The sequence below is a fragment of the Chenopodium quinoa genome, unplaced genomic scaffold (genome assembly GCF_001683475.1).
Source record: "Chenopodium quinoa cultivar QQ74 unplaced genomic scaffold, ASM168347v1, whole genome shotgun sequence".
NCBI classification, from domain to species: Eukaryota; Viridiplantae; Streptophyta; class Magnoliopsida; order Caryophyllales; family Amaranthaceae; genus Chenopodium; species Chenopodium quinoa.
Window position 1 is genome coordinate 3175766 of NW_018743175.1, and position 16000 is coordinate 3191765.

General features: G+C 35.8%; 3 protein-coding genes across 5 annotated transcripts; 1 reads left to right on the plus strand and 2 right to left on the minus strand.

Annotated features, from left to right (window-relative positions):
• Window positions 1-385: 385 nt before the first annotated feature.
• Window positions 386-4240, minus strand: LOC110732504. Of its 2 annotated transcripts, XM_021912453.1 has the most exons (3): window positions 3571-4240; window positions 1249-1549; window positions 903-1118 (listed from the first exon to the last, which is right to left on the minus strand). In XM_021912453.1, the coding sequence occupies exons 1-3, from the start codon at window positions 3861-3863 to the stop codon at window positions 1038-1040; spliced, it is 675 nt and encodes a 224-aa protein (XP_021768145.1). In that variant the 5' UTR covers window positions 3864-4240; the 3' UTR covers window positions 903-1037. The 2 variants fall into 2 exon arrangements, with proteins under 2 accessions (XP_021768144.1, XP_021768145.1); XM_021912452.1 differs by having other exon boundaries at window positions 386-1549; window positions 3571-4239.
• Window positions 4241-6672: 2432 nt separating this feature from the next.
• Window positions 6673-9371, plus strand: LOC110732505 (pentatricopeptide repeat-containing protein At5g46580, chloroplastic-like). Its single transcript, XM_021912454.1, has one exon. It carries the CDS (start codon window positions 7024-7026, stop codon window positions 9160-9162), a length of 2139 nt encoding a protein of 712 aa, XP_021768146.1. The 5' UTR covers window positions 6673-7023; the 3' UTR covers window positions 9163-9371.
• A 650-nt stretch (window positions 9372-10021) lies between these two features.
• LOC110732506 lies at window positions 10022-14405 on the minus strand. 2 transcript variants are annotated; one of them, XM_021912456.1, is made up of 3 exons: window positions 13803-14405; window positions 11887-13587; window positions 10022-11844 (listed from the first exon to the last, which is right to left on the minus strand). In XM_021912456.1, exons 2-3 carry the CDS (start codon window positions 13528-13530, stop codon window positions 10288-10290), a joined length of 3201 nt encoding a protein of 1066 aa, XP_021768148.1. In that variant the 5' UTR covers window positions 13531-13587; window positions 13803-14405; the 3' UTR covers window positions 10022-10287. The 2 variants fall into 2 exon arrangements, with proteins under 2 accessions (XP_021768148.1, XP_021768147.1); XM_021912455.1 differs by having other exon boundaries at window positions 10022-13587; window positions 13803-14404.
• Window positions 14406-16000: the final 1595 nt, after the last annotated feature.

Sequence of the window (16000 nt, forward strand, 5' to 3'; positions counted from 1 at the left end):
TGTGGTATATTAACTTAAATATATAGATTAAGCATTAGAGGAGCACGAAAAAAATTAATTAGTGTATATGCCTTCAAAATACATAAAATAATATATATATATATATATATATATATATTAAAAGGTTATCTTACTTACAGACTACAGTAGTATAAAAAGGTCTCTAAAACCATAATCCCTCAAGGGCCTCAACCTATGTCAAATTTCACTAAAATCATTTAGATTACCAAACTTCTAACAAAATTCACCCAAAAAAGGAATAAATGTTTGCAATTATCTTTCATACTCCGTATAGTCGTATACAACTTACAATCAATGAAAAATGGAAACAATTTAACAATTATTTTATGAATATTTTGGATAACCTGTGCATACAAGAGAGCCAGAGATACATACACAAGTTTTACATTGTACCAACAAATCTCTTTTCATGCAAGATATTATAGGTACTCTGTAAGTCTGTAATAATTTTGCTAATTAAAAAGTAAGACATATCTTGTTTAAGGTACTTTCGTAACTTACCCTCGAGTCATTCCATTTTATAATGTTTATCCCATTTGGCCTGTTACGGTTTTCTACTTACATTTATAAGCATTAATTTACAATGCATATAATCGAACTATGAAAATTAATGAGTGTTTTGAAACTACAAATCAAGACGAATCTACAACAGTATTACTTCTAATTGGTATAAGGCACGTTGGTATCATTAAGCTATTCAAGCGGACAAGATAATTTGTGCTGAAGATTTCATAATTGAGTTTATCAGCTAATCTTATCGCTCAAAGCAGCATCAAAATTATATTTCCCTTCTCTTGAAACTTATAGGAGCTCATTGTTAAATCCAGTGATTCATAATCACGATTACAAGTTGAAGGGAATTGAAAAATTAGTAAACCTCTGATTCCTGTCATGCTTCTCACTCTCTGCAATATCTTTCAGAGTAGTCCAGGACTTCTTCCTTTTCTTCAAGGCGCCGCTACCCTTTTCTATCTCTGCTGGGGCTGAACCAACCATAGTCTCCTCTGTTGATCTCTTCAGCCCTGGTTTTTTCCTTTTCCTCCTCTTACTATCCAATAATTTTGCACCACTCTCGGCCAATGAACTTGTTGGAGCATCTGTAAGAAAAGAACAAACATTGCTTATTGCGGGTGCAGGTGCTTCAGTTGCCTGGTCAGTTATGACCTTGCTAAAATTCTCCTTGTCCCCCTTGTCAGTTATGACCTTGTTTAAATTCTCCTCGTTTACCTTGGCAGTTATGACCTTGCTAATCTCTGCCTTGCCAATTTTGACATTGCTAATATTAGTTTTACTTTTCTTTGCAGAGATTACAGATTTAGGCTTTGAAGATCTGGGCTTTGAAGGGGTTAGATCTTTCATATGTCCTTTTGGGGTTCCTCGCTTTAGATTCCGGTGCAAGCAGAAGTGGCATGTGTAAACAACGTTATTCTGTGTGGGTGTCTTAGTTTTGCTTCTCCTCTGACTCTTGGCTCGATTTTTTTCAATTCGAATCGTGCAATTGGAGCCAGGTTGGAGAATCGTCTCACATCTGCAAAAATAGCAATAAAATTCATTAAACAGAATAAAAAACTACCTTCTCACAACAGAGGAAAAGTATACCCAATTACGCTAGTAAACAATGCCAAGTTGTAAACAGAAGCAAGCTAAAAGGCCAATAAGCCTGTCAGTACAATGGTACCAACTACTAACTCCAGGCCCTTTTTCCTTTGCAAAGAAACCTTATTACCCTACGATTAGGCAATAGAAATTTCCCTCGCACATGTTAATGGCTTTGCAGTTACTACCATGTTGGGATTGAAGCAGAAACAAACCCCTTAAGATGATCAGTGTTTCTACTGTCTACAAAGAAGAAGATTGATGCTATATGTCTATGGACCCCTATCTGTATTAGTTATTAGCATTGTAAGTTTGTAACAGTCATGAACTTAGACTCTTTCATGCTTTTACCTACCGTGCTCTTCTAAAACATGTCTGTTAGCTACTGATTCAAAAATGAAGATTAAAACATAGTTTATAGTCTGCCAGACAAATTTGTACAAGATTAAATAATTAGAAATGAGGGGAGAAGAAGAGAATTTGGGGGAGAAATGATTGTAGATTGTAATACGATGCAATCAAATCATCAAATTGGGCATACAATGATAACAATCCCAGACTTCAATGGGGATGTATTATATATACTCTTACAAAAACTGCAACAAAAGTGATAAAACTCATCAAAATTCTCTTATGCCTTGGCTCAAACTGATCTCATTCATGTAGAAACTCCCTAGCTGTCTTCCTCCCCGACCTAATAATAACTAGCTTATTAGCATCACCTAAAATTCCATTCATCTATACCTGATGCATCATATTATAGGTCATCGGGAAATAGGAGCAACGATCATAAGAGATAGCCTAACACAACAAAACTTCTAGCCTTCCAGATCTCGGTTCTAATTCCTATTTGTCAAACATGCTCCAAGACAAGCTAATCAAACCGCTAAATAATGTAAATAATCCATTCTACTTGGGTTTCCCTCAACTTAAATTGAGCCTACAGCTTTCCTGTGAGCCAACTCTGTAACAAGTTAAAAACTAAACAAAGCAAACCATACACTATGTATGTATGAGAGGATTTAGAACAAAGGAAGAGTGAGGGATTTATTAGGATGATTATCAGGGAGGCTTGGGGAAAGGATTTAGACTCCCATGTTCTTCCAAAGTTGGCTATTAAGCCACAACAGCTCCATCACCATCTCTTTTCCATTAATATGATTTATGAACAAGACAATGAAATAGTTATTCTTATCAGGCATTTAAGACGGAAGACATTGGCTGCACAATCCTTTCCTTAACCTGAGTTCCCCGTGCTTCGAGAATTTAATCATATCCGAGCACATCAAGCACTTCATTCCCTTCCCTTACTAGCATTTCCTTACCCTCGTGTTTTGTGTTATCCAAATGGGAAATTAGTTTTCCCTCCCCTCACCTTTGCTACAAAAGCCTACCTTCTATTCCCTCGAAAATAGCTAGTTGGCTACTTTAACACAATCTTAATAGCTTACAGAAGCTCCCTGGCCAACAGATAGCCACTGCTTCCAAGCGCGAAAGGCCTTTTGCAACTCATAATCTACCAGTTCTATGACCTATTCTAGAAACTCAACATCCTAGCTAGAAAGTTTATGTTATATTGTAGACACAATCTGAATACACATGTATAAAAAGCAGTTCCAATAATCAAATCCTAATGATATTCATGGGAGTCTAAAGATTCCAGAACATGTTTATTGTTCTTCCCACACTAGAACAACACACTATAACTTCATAAGCATACTCTTGTAACCCAAAATGTTAACCAGTATTGATTCCTTGAAGCAAGAAACAAGCAAAACCACACAAAAAGTCCAATACAATTACAAATTTACAATTACCATCATCTATTACCGACTACCAAACCAGCCGTAACAATATCATAAATTGCTATACAAAACACTAACACAATTCACAACAATCATAAAATTTTAAATTTAAAAAGCAAATAAACAAAATCAGAATAAAAGGAATCACCTTTGACAAGAAAAGAAAGAAGGGTCAGGGGCAATTCCCAAGGACTCCCCAAACTCAGCAAATCGACGACCAAAAAATGCACCCAAACAACCAACTGAAGGTTCATCTTTACCATTCCCTTGCCCTAACCCAGCAGCCCATTGAGCCAAACTCTGTAAATGTTTGTGTTTGAGGATTGCTTTAGAATTGTGGGATTGTTTCTTTCCACTAGCTTCTTCTCGAAGAGTGAGAGATGTGTGAAACCCAGATGAAGAAGATGCGCCATTTTCTCTCCCTTTACCTCGTTTACCCATCTCTGATTTTTGAAGGGTTTTTCTCTGGTTAATTTGGTGGGTTGGGGAATTTCGTCGAACACTTGGTGGGCTAAGATTTTGTTGAAAGGAGAGTGATGGTTTTTTTTTTTATTTAAGAAAACAGATGTTTTGTACCACATCGAAAGATTACAAGATAGAATATGAGTTTATATTGAATAGGTAGGATTAAAATAGATTGTGTTCGTAGAAAGGAGAGATGGTTGGCATCTCCCCTGACAGGGACGGGAGTGGCCTTCGGGCTTTCCTGTAAACATACACATCCGGTTAAGGCTACCCACTTCGGTGGATCTTATAACCCAATTTTTTTGGACTTTTTTTTGAAGTCCTATGACCCTAAATCCCTAATTATAAGTTGCCTTTTTAATTATGCCTTGAAGTTCATTTGGTTTGCAACGTAAATTTTCAAAAAAATTAATCAACAATTCAGAATTTTGGAAAGAAAAGTTAAACAAATACAACCTGTAAAGCAATTTTTCGATCACTCAAACAAAGCATATATTAACAATTGGGAAACCGAAACTCATTGAAAAGTTTTAACTTATAAATGCATGAACCCAAGACATGAGCACGAAGATATAACCTCCCACAATCTTTTGAGAATCATGAGAAGTACCTCAATGAAATAGCTAGTCGGAGTACAAATGTTGTTCGAAGGTTAGAGTTGAAGGCTATAATACATAAAATTGAACCATTTTTGTAGTTTTCAAGACTGGAAAACTCAAATGATGGTGAGGAATGCATCATTCTAGGGTTATAATAGATTATACATAACCATATAGGTTCACTAAACAACTATATAAATGCTCATGGTGACCTTAAGTCAACAACGAGAAGTGTGTCAATAATTGGCTAAATTGACAATTAGGAGAAGGGGGGGGGGGGAATGGATGGTTTCAACCTTCTAACTTCCTGGGCACTTTTTAGGATCCGTGGGAAGCACTTCGGCCTTTTTCTTTTTAGGGTCCAAGAAAAGTGAATATTCTCTAAAAAATCAAGGCTATAATACATAAACTAGTGTTTAGCCCGGGCGATGCCTCGAGTCTATACGTTAACTATTTTTTTACTCCGTTTTATAGTTTTCATGTATTATAATAATCTTAAATATATTTATTATAGATTTAGTTGAAGAAAATAATTTGTACCAAAAAAAAAAAAAAAAAAAAACCTCATGCCATACATTAACTATATTTAAGAAGAATAAATAAACAAAGTATTAGATAGCAAAGATGGTACGACTATTTATTTATTTTCTAATAGACCCGAGTTCAATTCTTGATATAAACATTTTTTAATTGACATTAGTGAGTAGCCCGGGCATTGCCTCGGGTTGCTACTTTTATAATCGTGCAATTGGAGTATTTTTTAAGGATTTTGAAATCTGAAATCAACATTGTTGAATGTGTTTATTTTTTTTAATTATTAAATCATGTGGTTTACACTTATGTACATATTTTTTTCATATTTATAACATGCTTGATAATGAGCTAAGATGGTTAAATAGCCAACTTTAATATAAATGGTTGGGTGTTTGAATCCCCTTAACCTTATATTTTTATATGAAGTAATGTGGGTTGCTTAGGTGATGTGGCATAACGATTAAGGTTAATTCAGTGATGATGTATAAAGAGATGTTGGGTAGGTGATGTGGCGTCAAGAAGTATTTGTGAAGTGACGTGGCGTAATTTAAAAGGATCTACGTGGCACATGGATGTTTTTATAAACGCCTTTTAATATATTAGTATAGATGTACCAATTCTCCTTGGTGACGTGACATCTTCTTGATGGAAGAAAGGGGTGACACGTGGCGTGTATCCTTGATTAGTAACGCCTTTTGATATATAGTATAGATTTAGATTATTTTTGCATATTTTAGGACCCAATGTTAAAAACTAAAGTGATGGCTAAGAATGCAACTCAAAGTCATAAAAAGGTTGTTTGGAATCATGTACGCCCACTATTTGAACACATTAAGGTTTGTGGTGGCAATGGGTTAATGATGGAAGACATGCTCATAATCGGTTAAATTGACAGTTAAGAGAAAAAGTGGATTGTTCCAACCACCTAGGTGACCTCCTGAGATCTCATGGAGTCCATGGAAACCACCTCAAACCCTTTTCTTTTATGTCTTTTACACTTTACCTTTTTATGCTTACAACGTACTATGTAAATTTTTAAAATATTGATCTCTATTTGTGTATTTACAAAGTTTATAAAGTTGATTCTTCATATTCCACAACTACATATCCAGACAATTCTAACGACTTATCTATAATCACTTGTACGTAATTTGTGAATTAGGGCTTGTTTAGTTCACCTTAGTTTTGCTAATCTAGTCTGCTCGGATATGATTTGGTATGATTTAATCTGATTTGATTGTTTGATTTGACCAACTTTGACCTTATGTGTACGATAATTTATAAAGAAGAAATATATCGAGTGGGGTCTTGTTACAATTGTATTAATGTGTATTTTATTAATATGTAATTTTTATAATTTTTTTCATTACGTAATTAAAGATATTAAGTGATAAAAAACCGTACATAAAACAATGATTTGATTTGAACTTATTTTTCTGAAATAAGTAAAATAAGTTGAACTAAACAAGGCCTTAACTACTTAGTGTGTGCACCGGTGCACGAGCCTTAAACTAGTCTAATACTCTAATTATCCAACTTATTACTCCCTCCATTTTTAAATACTTGCTTCATTTCCTTATTTGAAAAGCTTTTATAATATTTAATTCATTTCTCTCAACTAGAGGATTCAACATAAATCAAATTTTATTAATTTCATATTCTCTCTCTTTCAATTTTCACTACTTTTGTTTTTGATAATTTTTTATTCTTCCACCAACTCCACTCCCTCTATATTTCTCTAATTTCTCTTAAAAACTCCGCGCATAAAAAAAAAAAAAGGAAGCAAGTTTTTAGAAACGGATGAATTGCATATTTAAGCCCAGGCAATACAGCTATACAGCCAATACTGCTTACTGTCTCTCTCTTACATTCTCACTCCTTATCTGCACTCAGAATACAAAGGTTTAAGGCTCAAAAATGAAGGGTTTATCAATCTTGCTTCAATAGATAAGGTATTACATTTACACACCCTTTTCTCTCTCTTTTTCTCTTTGTTAATTTTAATGGCTGCTCCTCTCACCATGTCTATGGATCTTCATTATAATATGAATATTTCAAATATTTCTGAACCCAAACACCCCAATTTCTTCCCCAAAATTTCCAGATACCCAATTCGAAAATCCACGATTTTCTGCAATTCCTCTAAATCCCCTCCAAATTTGGAAGAACCCCAGAAAAATTCTTCACTTTCTGACCAACTTAAGCCTCTTTCTAAAACAATTCTATCAGAAAACGCTAAAGAACAAGCTCAACTTCTCATTAAACCGCCCAAATCTACTTGGGTCAATCCCACTAAACCTAAGCCTTCTGTTCTTTCTCTGCAACGCCAAAAACGCTCTCCTTATTCATTTAATCCCCAAATTAGGGACCTTAAGCTTTTTGCCAAGAAGCTTAATGATTCTGATTATACTTCTGATGAAGCTTTCTTTTCAATTCTGGAAGAAATCCCACATCCAGTTACTAAAGAAAACGCTCTTTTGATGCTTAATTCTCTGAAACCGTGGGAAAAAGCTTTGCTTTTCTTCAATTGGGTGAAAACCCAGAATTTGTTTCCTATGGAAACTATTTATTACAATGTTACTATGAAGTCTTTGAGGTTTGGTAGGCAGTTTGGCCTTATTGAAGGTCTTGCTAATGAGATGATTGAGAATGGTATTGAGCTCGATAACATTACATATTCTACGATTATTACTTGTGCTAAGAGGTGTAATCTGTTTGATAAAGCTGTGGAGTGGTTTGAGAGGATGTATAAAACTGGTGTGATGCCTGATGAGGTTACTTATTCAGCTGTTCTAGATGTGTATGCCAAGATAGGGAAGGTTGAGGAGGTCATGAGTTTGTATGAAAGAGGGAGGGCGAGCGGGTGGAAACCCGATCATATAGCTTTTTCTGTTCTTTGTAAGATGTTTGGTGAGGCAGGGGACTATGATGGTATCAGGTTTGTATTGCAGGAGATGAAGTCTCTGGAGGTACAGCCTAATCTGATAGTTTACAATACTTTGTTAGAGGCAATGGGTAAGGCTGGAAAGCCTGGCTTGGCTCGGAGTTTATTTGAGGAAATGGTTGAATCGGGTGTTACCCCAAATGAGAAAACCCTAACAGCACTTGTCAAAGTCTATGGTAAGGCAAGGTGGAGTAAGGATGCTTTGGAGTTGTGGGATCGAATGAGGTCCAATGGATGGCCTATGGACTTCATTCTGTATAACACATTGCTGAGTATGTGTGCAGACCTTGGATTGGAAGAGGAGGCTGAGAGGCTCTTCGAAGATATGAAACAGTCCCAGCATTGTAGACCAGATAGCTTTAGCTACACTGCAATGCTTAATGTGTATGGTAGTGGTAGGAAGGTCGATAGGGCAATGGAGTTGTTTGAGGAAATGTCGAAAAGGGGGGTCGATCTTAATGTCATGGGATGTACTTGTCTGATCCAATGCTTAGGAAAGAGTCAGAGAATTGATGACTTGGTTAGAGTGTTTGAGGTCTCAATTAAAAGAGGTATCAGGCCAGATGATAGACTATGTGGTTGCCTACTTTCCGTTATGTCATTCTGTGACAACACTGAAGATGCTGACTTGGTTCTTGGTTGTTTGGGACGAGCTAACCCGAAATTGGTTGCCTTCATCAGTTTGCTAATGGAAGAGGGAACTAAATTCGAGACGTTGAAGGAAGAGTTCAAAGCTATACTTACTGATGCACAACTTGAATCTAGAAGACCCTTCTGTAATTGCTTGATTGATATCTGCAGGAAAAGAAATTTGCAAGAGAGAGCTCACGAGCTTTTGTATTTAGGAACTATTTTTGGATTGTACCCAGGTTTACACAAGAAAACCGCAGGTGAGTGGAGTTTGAATGTGCGGTCACTATCTGTGGGTGCAGCTCACACTGCTCTAGAAGAGTGGATGATAAGTCTATTGAATATTGTAGAGCGTGAAGAGGCACTGCCAGAGTTGTTTTCTGCCTATACTGGTGCAGGAACTCACAAATTTTCTCAAGGTCTAGCTAGCTCATTTGCTTCCCATATAGAAGAATTGGCCGCACCATTTAGGCTTAGTGATGATAGAGTGGGTTGTTTTGTTGCTACTCGAGATGATATAGTATCATGGGCACAATCTAGGGTCCCCTCTCCTGCTTTAACAGCCTAAATTAAGAGCTAGAAGCTGTTAATATTACCTTACGTTTTGTAATATACTGGCCCTTCTGTAGGCTGCCAGAAATTTTATCGTCTTTGAAAGCCTTAGGAAGAGCATTATGTATCTCACTTTTCATTGTTGTCAATCTCCAAAATACAATTCACACATCACACAATGGACTTCATGAACTTATAAATACTCTCCTCTTCGGGTTCGGTTTACCCCTTGTCTCTATTGCTTCCATCATCTTAAATGCATCTCAGATTATACATTGTATAGCAAACCACAAGTGAATGAACGTTGGCATAGATAGACATTGATTCGAAAAAGGAAAAAAAAAAATAATAATAAAAAATAAATAAATAAATAAATAAATAAATAAATAAATAAAAGCGCCTTACTGCTCTTGTTCAACTGAATAAGGAGTATGAGCAACTGACTATTAGCTGCTGCATTTTTTAATATGTGGGTCTCATACTCTCATCTCAGCTCATTAATGAAGTATGAAAAATCTGATATCATTCTAGAACCAAGGAATTATACCAATCCAACTGTGATACAACAAATTTTTATGTAAATTTATAAAGTTTTGCAATTTCAACCTGCTAGTCTGCTTGTAGATACTTGACTGTTAGTCTGTACTGTAAGCTTGCTACAGCTAACTATTGCCTTTGTTGCTGAAGTCCTTGATCTTGTTTTAATGGAAGTATTTTTACTTTTGCGTATAAAAAACGATACTTGATGCAGATAATTACTGCAAATCGAAGATTGATGAGCAAGAGCTAATCAGAAAGTTACCTATTACTGAATTAAAATTATAAATCCCACAGCAGACATTCATGCTAATGAAATTTGCTGCTTAAAAGTAAGATGCACGAAAATTGAAAACCATATAAATGAAGCATGTGAAAATGAATACAGGATAGTAGAGGTAATTTCTCACATCTCAAGTCCCGCAACATTGACAAGAACACCCATTTGGCCACAGCATTTGAGTGTGCTACTCCAAAAAGAAGAAGAAAAAGGTCTACTATATGCAGAGAAGAAAGTAAACAGATAGCAATCTTTACAAACAGTCTAAAGCTCTCTATATCATAAATATATCATAAAAGACTACTAAGTATTACTTGTATTAAACTAGGACGAAGTAGCAGTCATCTTCTTCACCTTCTTTAAAAGCTCCTTCACCTCATTTTCCAGATTAGATTTTATCTCCTCTGACATCTTACCATCAGTCTCTCCCAACATTGACGTCATTGCCTTGAGCTTCTGCTTTATAAAGATAACCGCCAAAGGTTCACCTTCGGGTGAAGGTGAGTTGGGAGACACAAAAGGCTGTTTGTCAGGTGATTTGGCTACTGTTGACTCAGTAGATTTCATTTTCTTCTTGTTCTGCACATTCACTTGCTTACCCTTAGAAGACACAGACGCTAGATATTGAATTTTATAGCTAACTTCCGCAGTTCCAAAAGGAAGACTCTTCTGCATACTGTCCACAGCAGCTTCAGCATACGACCTGTGTACAAAAACTATCTTTGCTGTAAATAACTCCGAGATCACCTCAGTTTTTGACTCATCCAAGTCACCAAACTTACAGCACATTCCTATGATATTTTCCTTTGTTGGCAAGGAGAAACCTGCCGGAAATGTAATCACAAGGGTAGCTGATGATGAAGAAGGCTCACAAGATACTTCATTATCAGGCTTTGACTCCGACTTCTGCTCTCTCTTTGTTGCACTCCTTTTAGAAGGTTTCCGCTTGAGGGTCTGCTGATCAACATCATTCAGAACCTTATGCTCTGAGTCTGACCCATGCATGGTACCAGACGAATTTCTCTTTCTCTTTCTCCGTTGATCATCAGCCAATCCTTTCTTATAGATTTTATAATTTGGTCCATTTCTGTAGTTTGAGCTCCTATATGAAGATACAAATCCCTTGATTGAATCAAAGTTCTGGTCCCTCCTTGTACATAGTGGATCAAGAGCAGCTGAGTGAATTTCACGAAGGACACCGTTCAAAGAATCAATACTTTTCTCGGGACCATTTTCTTCAGAAATCAGATCTGGCTTGCTTCTGTTCTGATCTGGATGATCAATTTTCTCATGCTTGGAACCCGATACCTTAGAAGGCTTCTGAAGTGTTTCAGCACTGCATTTCACTAACGGAGTAGAGCCCACTAACTTGCCAGCTGTCTTGGCTATCCTTTCGCCGGTATTTGCAACATCAGAGAACTCAAGACCTCTTGCTTCTGAACTTGTTTGTGAACATGAACTTCTTTGCCTCTGCAGCAAATTTGTGTAGGGAGGAGACAAGTACTTGCTCAATTTCCTTTCTCTTGGAGAGATCCTCTCATAACCCTCCTCAGCCGTAGGTCCACCATTAGTGCTCACCTGAGGCACAATGTTCATTTTCTGCTTGTTTTTTACCTCACCACCACCATCACCTGAAGCTTTCTTGTCAGAGGTAGTTGATTTTACGGAGTCCTCTTTCGTATTCCTTGAGCTTGATCGGGATTTTACAGAATCCTCTTTCGTTTTCCTTGAACTTGATCGGGATTTAACAGAGTCCTCTTTCGTTTTCCTTGAGCTTGATCGAGATTTTACAGAGTCCTCTTTTGTTTTCCTTGAGCTTGATCGGGATTTTACAGAGTCCTCTTTCGCTTTCCTTGAGCTTGATCGGGATTTTACAGAGTCCTCTTTCGCTTTCCTTGAGCTTGATCGGGATTTTACAGAGTCCTCTTTCTTTTTCCTTGAGCTTGATCGAGTAATCATCGAATCATCTGTTACACGTTGTGTTTCATCAACAGTCTTCCTTCTTTTCCTACTAGATATTGAAAACTGCTTTCCTAAAAGCTCCTCATCTTTAGAAAAACCATCATCGCCATTTGCCACAGGCATAGATGACTGATCCTCATCAGCAACCTTCCTCTTCCTCTTCCCAGATTTCACTACCGACTTTCCTAACTGTGAATTTTCTTCTATTCCATCCATGTCACTCTCCAACTTATCTTTTGTGTCCATTCCCAACAGGTCAGCAATGCTCTTCGTCTTCCTTCTTCTATGTGACATATCATGTGGTGGCGTCTGCATGTCATTTTGTCCCAGCGTCTGATCTTCAGAGCCTATAAACCAGTCCCCATCGTCTGGACCTCGAAATGAAGTTTCCCTAGGTACACCCTGCTCATTCACAGGGTCTTCAATGCCCATGGGCTCACAATATATCGGTAGCGAGTAGCCGAACTTAGCCAATAATCGGCTCTTTAACACTGGTAGCTCAAGTGTATTAGCTAGCAAATCAAATATGGCCATACGTCTGATATCAGCAAGCATTGCTGACATATCAAGCTGAGCAACTGAAAACTTGGCAATTCCATTCTCAGGAACATGAACCCCTTCTTTGACACCTGCATTCACTACAAACGGCAGAGAACTCTGGCTTTCTCTTGCACAGGAACAAGTCATCTGTAGCTTCACAAGTCTACCAAATTCATTCTGAGCTTCCTCTACAGCAGTAACAAAGGTCTTCAAGCTGCTTTGCTTTGACATTTCTTCAAAATTCTCCTCAAAAGATTTCAACTGAGAAGTATCACACCAAGCAAAAGTCCTATCCCCAAAATATGCAACCAGAATCCGCCCCTCGTGCTTGTATTTTAACGCAAACTCAGATGCATTTGAAGGATCATGAATCCTCCCAGGCCACCAAGGATGACTCTTAACCTTTCCCCAAACAAAATCCCCCACAAGAAAAACATTTTCTTCATCATCCACATCACCAACCTCGCTCCCCTTTTGCCCATCATCCACATCACCAATGTCCTCTTTTTTACCAGTCACAGCCCTGTTCCTCGTCCTCTGCGCAATGCTACTCGATACATCATCAAAAGGCTTCCTCTCAGAACTGTTTCTCCCATCCTGAAATTTCGCACCAAAACCCTTCCCACGCACTTCCTTCGAAACACCAGACGCAACATTCCCTGTCACACTACCATCCAGCTTTTCATCAATTTTGCATTCTGCAATCCCCTTATCTATCACACAACCATCAGCACCATTCTCCCCATCCACAATCATTCCAACCCTAGTACCATCCGTCGTCAACGATTCATTGGCAACACTCAAATTATCCCCAACACCGTCACCGGCACCGCCAACAGCGGCACCTCCATCTATCGAATTATTATCATGGACACTTTCTTCCCCAATAACCCCAGAACCATTGGCTTGACTTTTTGTTACCCGGGCACCCATTAAAGCAGAACTAGTCAAATCCAAACCACAAGATTCCTTTTCAACAACTGAGGAAGAGCTTATAATTGTTGTTGACTGATCAAACTGAACTAGGGTTTTACTTGTTTTTACCATCTTTCCATCACTTTCCATTTTAGGAAACTTTAAGACTAAAATGTTACCCTCAACAAATCACAGCTGCATAGGAACCTACCATAATAATCATAAAACAACAACAACAAAAAAAACCAATTCCCAAAATCATCAAAAATACCCAATAAATTAAAAAAGCAAGAAAACCCCATAATCATAAAATTAAGCCCAACAACAAGAAATTAAAATATATAGACCAACAAACAAATAAAATATAATCTTGATTTTTATATACAAAAATAAAAGGGGGGTTAAGAAGAAGAGTGGCGTACCTGTTGAAATAGAGGGAAGATACAGAAAAAAGGGGGGATTTCTCTCTCTCTCTAAACTATCTATCTAACAATGGTTTTGTAGCGTTATTACAAAGCCCGATAAAAATTCAGTCTTTTGGTAAATTGCTCATCCAGAAAAATGGTCTACTGTAAAATATAAACCCTTGTTTTTTTTCTCTCTCTCTAAACTATCTATCTAACAATGGTTTTGTAGCGTTATTACAAAGCCCGATAAAAATTCAGTCTTTTGGTAAATTGCTCATCCAGAAAAATGGTCTACTGTAAAATATAAACCCTTGTTTTTTTTCTCTCTCTCTAAACTATCTATCTAACAATGGTTTTGTAGCGTTATTACAAAGCCCGATAAAAATTCAGTCTTTTGGTAAATTGCTCATCCAGAAAAATGGTCTACTGTAAAATATAAACCCTTGTTTTTTCTTTCCTCCTCAAAAGAAGCAAGCATTTATTTGCGCATTTTCAAATTACCAATTTTGGTTTTGTCAATTGCTAAACTTGGTGAATATCAAGGGGTATTTGTAGAATTATCACTATATCCTTTGGGATACTTGATATACTTCGGAGTTGATTGTATGATTTGTTTTTTACGAGTAGGTTATATTTTGGCACATGCAATACGGTGTTATAACTCGGGAATTTATTGTACTACTCCCTTGCTTTATATTATTGGTAAATTTTTTATTTTTCGTTGATGAGAATAATCGTAACATTTTTACTGGTACACATGTCAATATACGATTTTGACCATTAAAATTTGCAATTACATATTATTAAGAAATATAAAAGATTAATATAACGAAAATTTACCTAAAGACTAATGTAAACATATTTTACATGACAACATAATTTTTATATATATTTGTAAAAAGTAAAGTCAAAGTAAGCATATCCGCACTAGATATATTCTTGCGACAAAAAACAATCTTAAACATTTTGATTCTTAAAAAATAAAATTAGTGGCATATAGCCAAATAGATAGTTATTGATTTCCTAAAAAAAAATAAAGACAGTTATTGTTGATTTTATTTTTAAAAAAATAAAAAATAAGTTGCGTAGAAATTGATGATTTAGAATTTGGAGAATTGTAGTTAAAAATTGACAAACTCTAAAATTATAGAAAGAATATAGATGGATTATGTAATATGCATATTTGGATCTGTTAAAATTTGTCTTGACCTATCCAAGAATACATTGTTTTCACTCGAATTTTTCTTATTTTGATTTATTTGAATTTTTAATTTCATAACCGCTTGTAACAATGAATCAAATTTAATGACCCTTATTGGCCACGATCTAAACTTATATGAACGGATTAATCCTGAACACAGCTTTGAAGTAAAAAAAATTGTCTAAACTTGTGTTTTTTTAAAAATAAGTGAAATACACGAGTAGAACATTTTAATTAAAAAAAAAAAAAAAAAAAAAAAAAAAGAGAGAGAGAGAGAGAGACAGAGAGGGAGTATTATGTACTTTATAACTAGATTAGTTTACGTATTGTAAAATTGACCTAATTTTAATGGTAAAATTTCAAATTAGTCGACAACATCAAAATCATAACATAAACATGGTTATATAAAATAAAGTAATGTAAAATATTCGAATTCAAATTGAATTTTAAGGTTAAGTTGAACTAAAAAAATTTAGTTTGAAAAAGTTGAGACTTAAGTAAAGTTCGGATCTAAGCGTCAAAAGCCGTTCAAGCTCGGCCTTGGCTCAAGTCATTAACACTCGTAGCTAGTGTAAACCATAAGATATAGTAATACCTATATAAATGGGGAAAAATGTTTTCATTTAACATTATAATGACACAAATTCTCTTTAGAAACAATCATTTCTGGGACATCTTTATTTTAATTCATTTATAATAAATTTTTCATAATGCCTTTCAAAAAAAAAAAATTAAATAAATAAATTTTTCATAATAGATGCTTTTCATTCAACAATTTTTATAATTGAGCACCTTTATTATTTTGATCTGTAAAATTTATTGAGAAAAACTCTCTTAAGATTTTATTAAAATTTCGACTTACCCGAATAATACTTCGTGTATATTTCATCTTATTTAAAAATACATAATGTCACATTGGGGTCATTGTCACATATGTTGCACCAAAAATAATATATATACATGTCATACGATTCTAATAATGTATCACATTTTCCATTACTCATACGCTGAA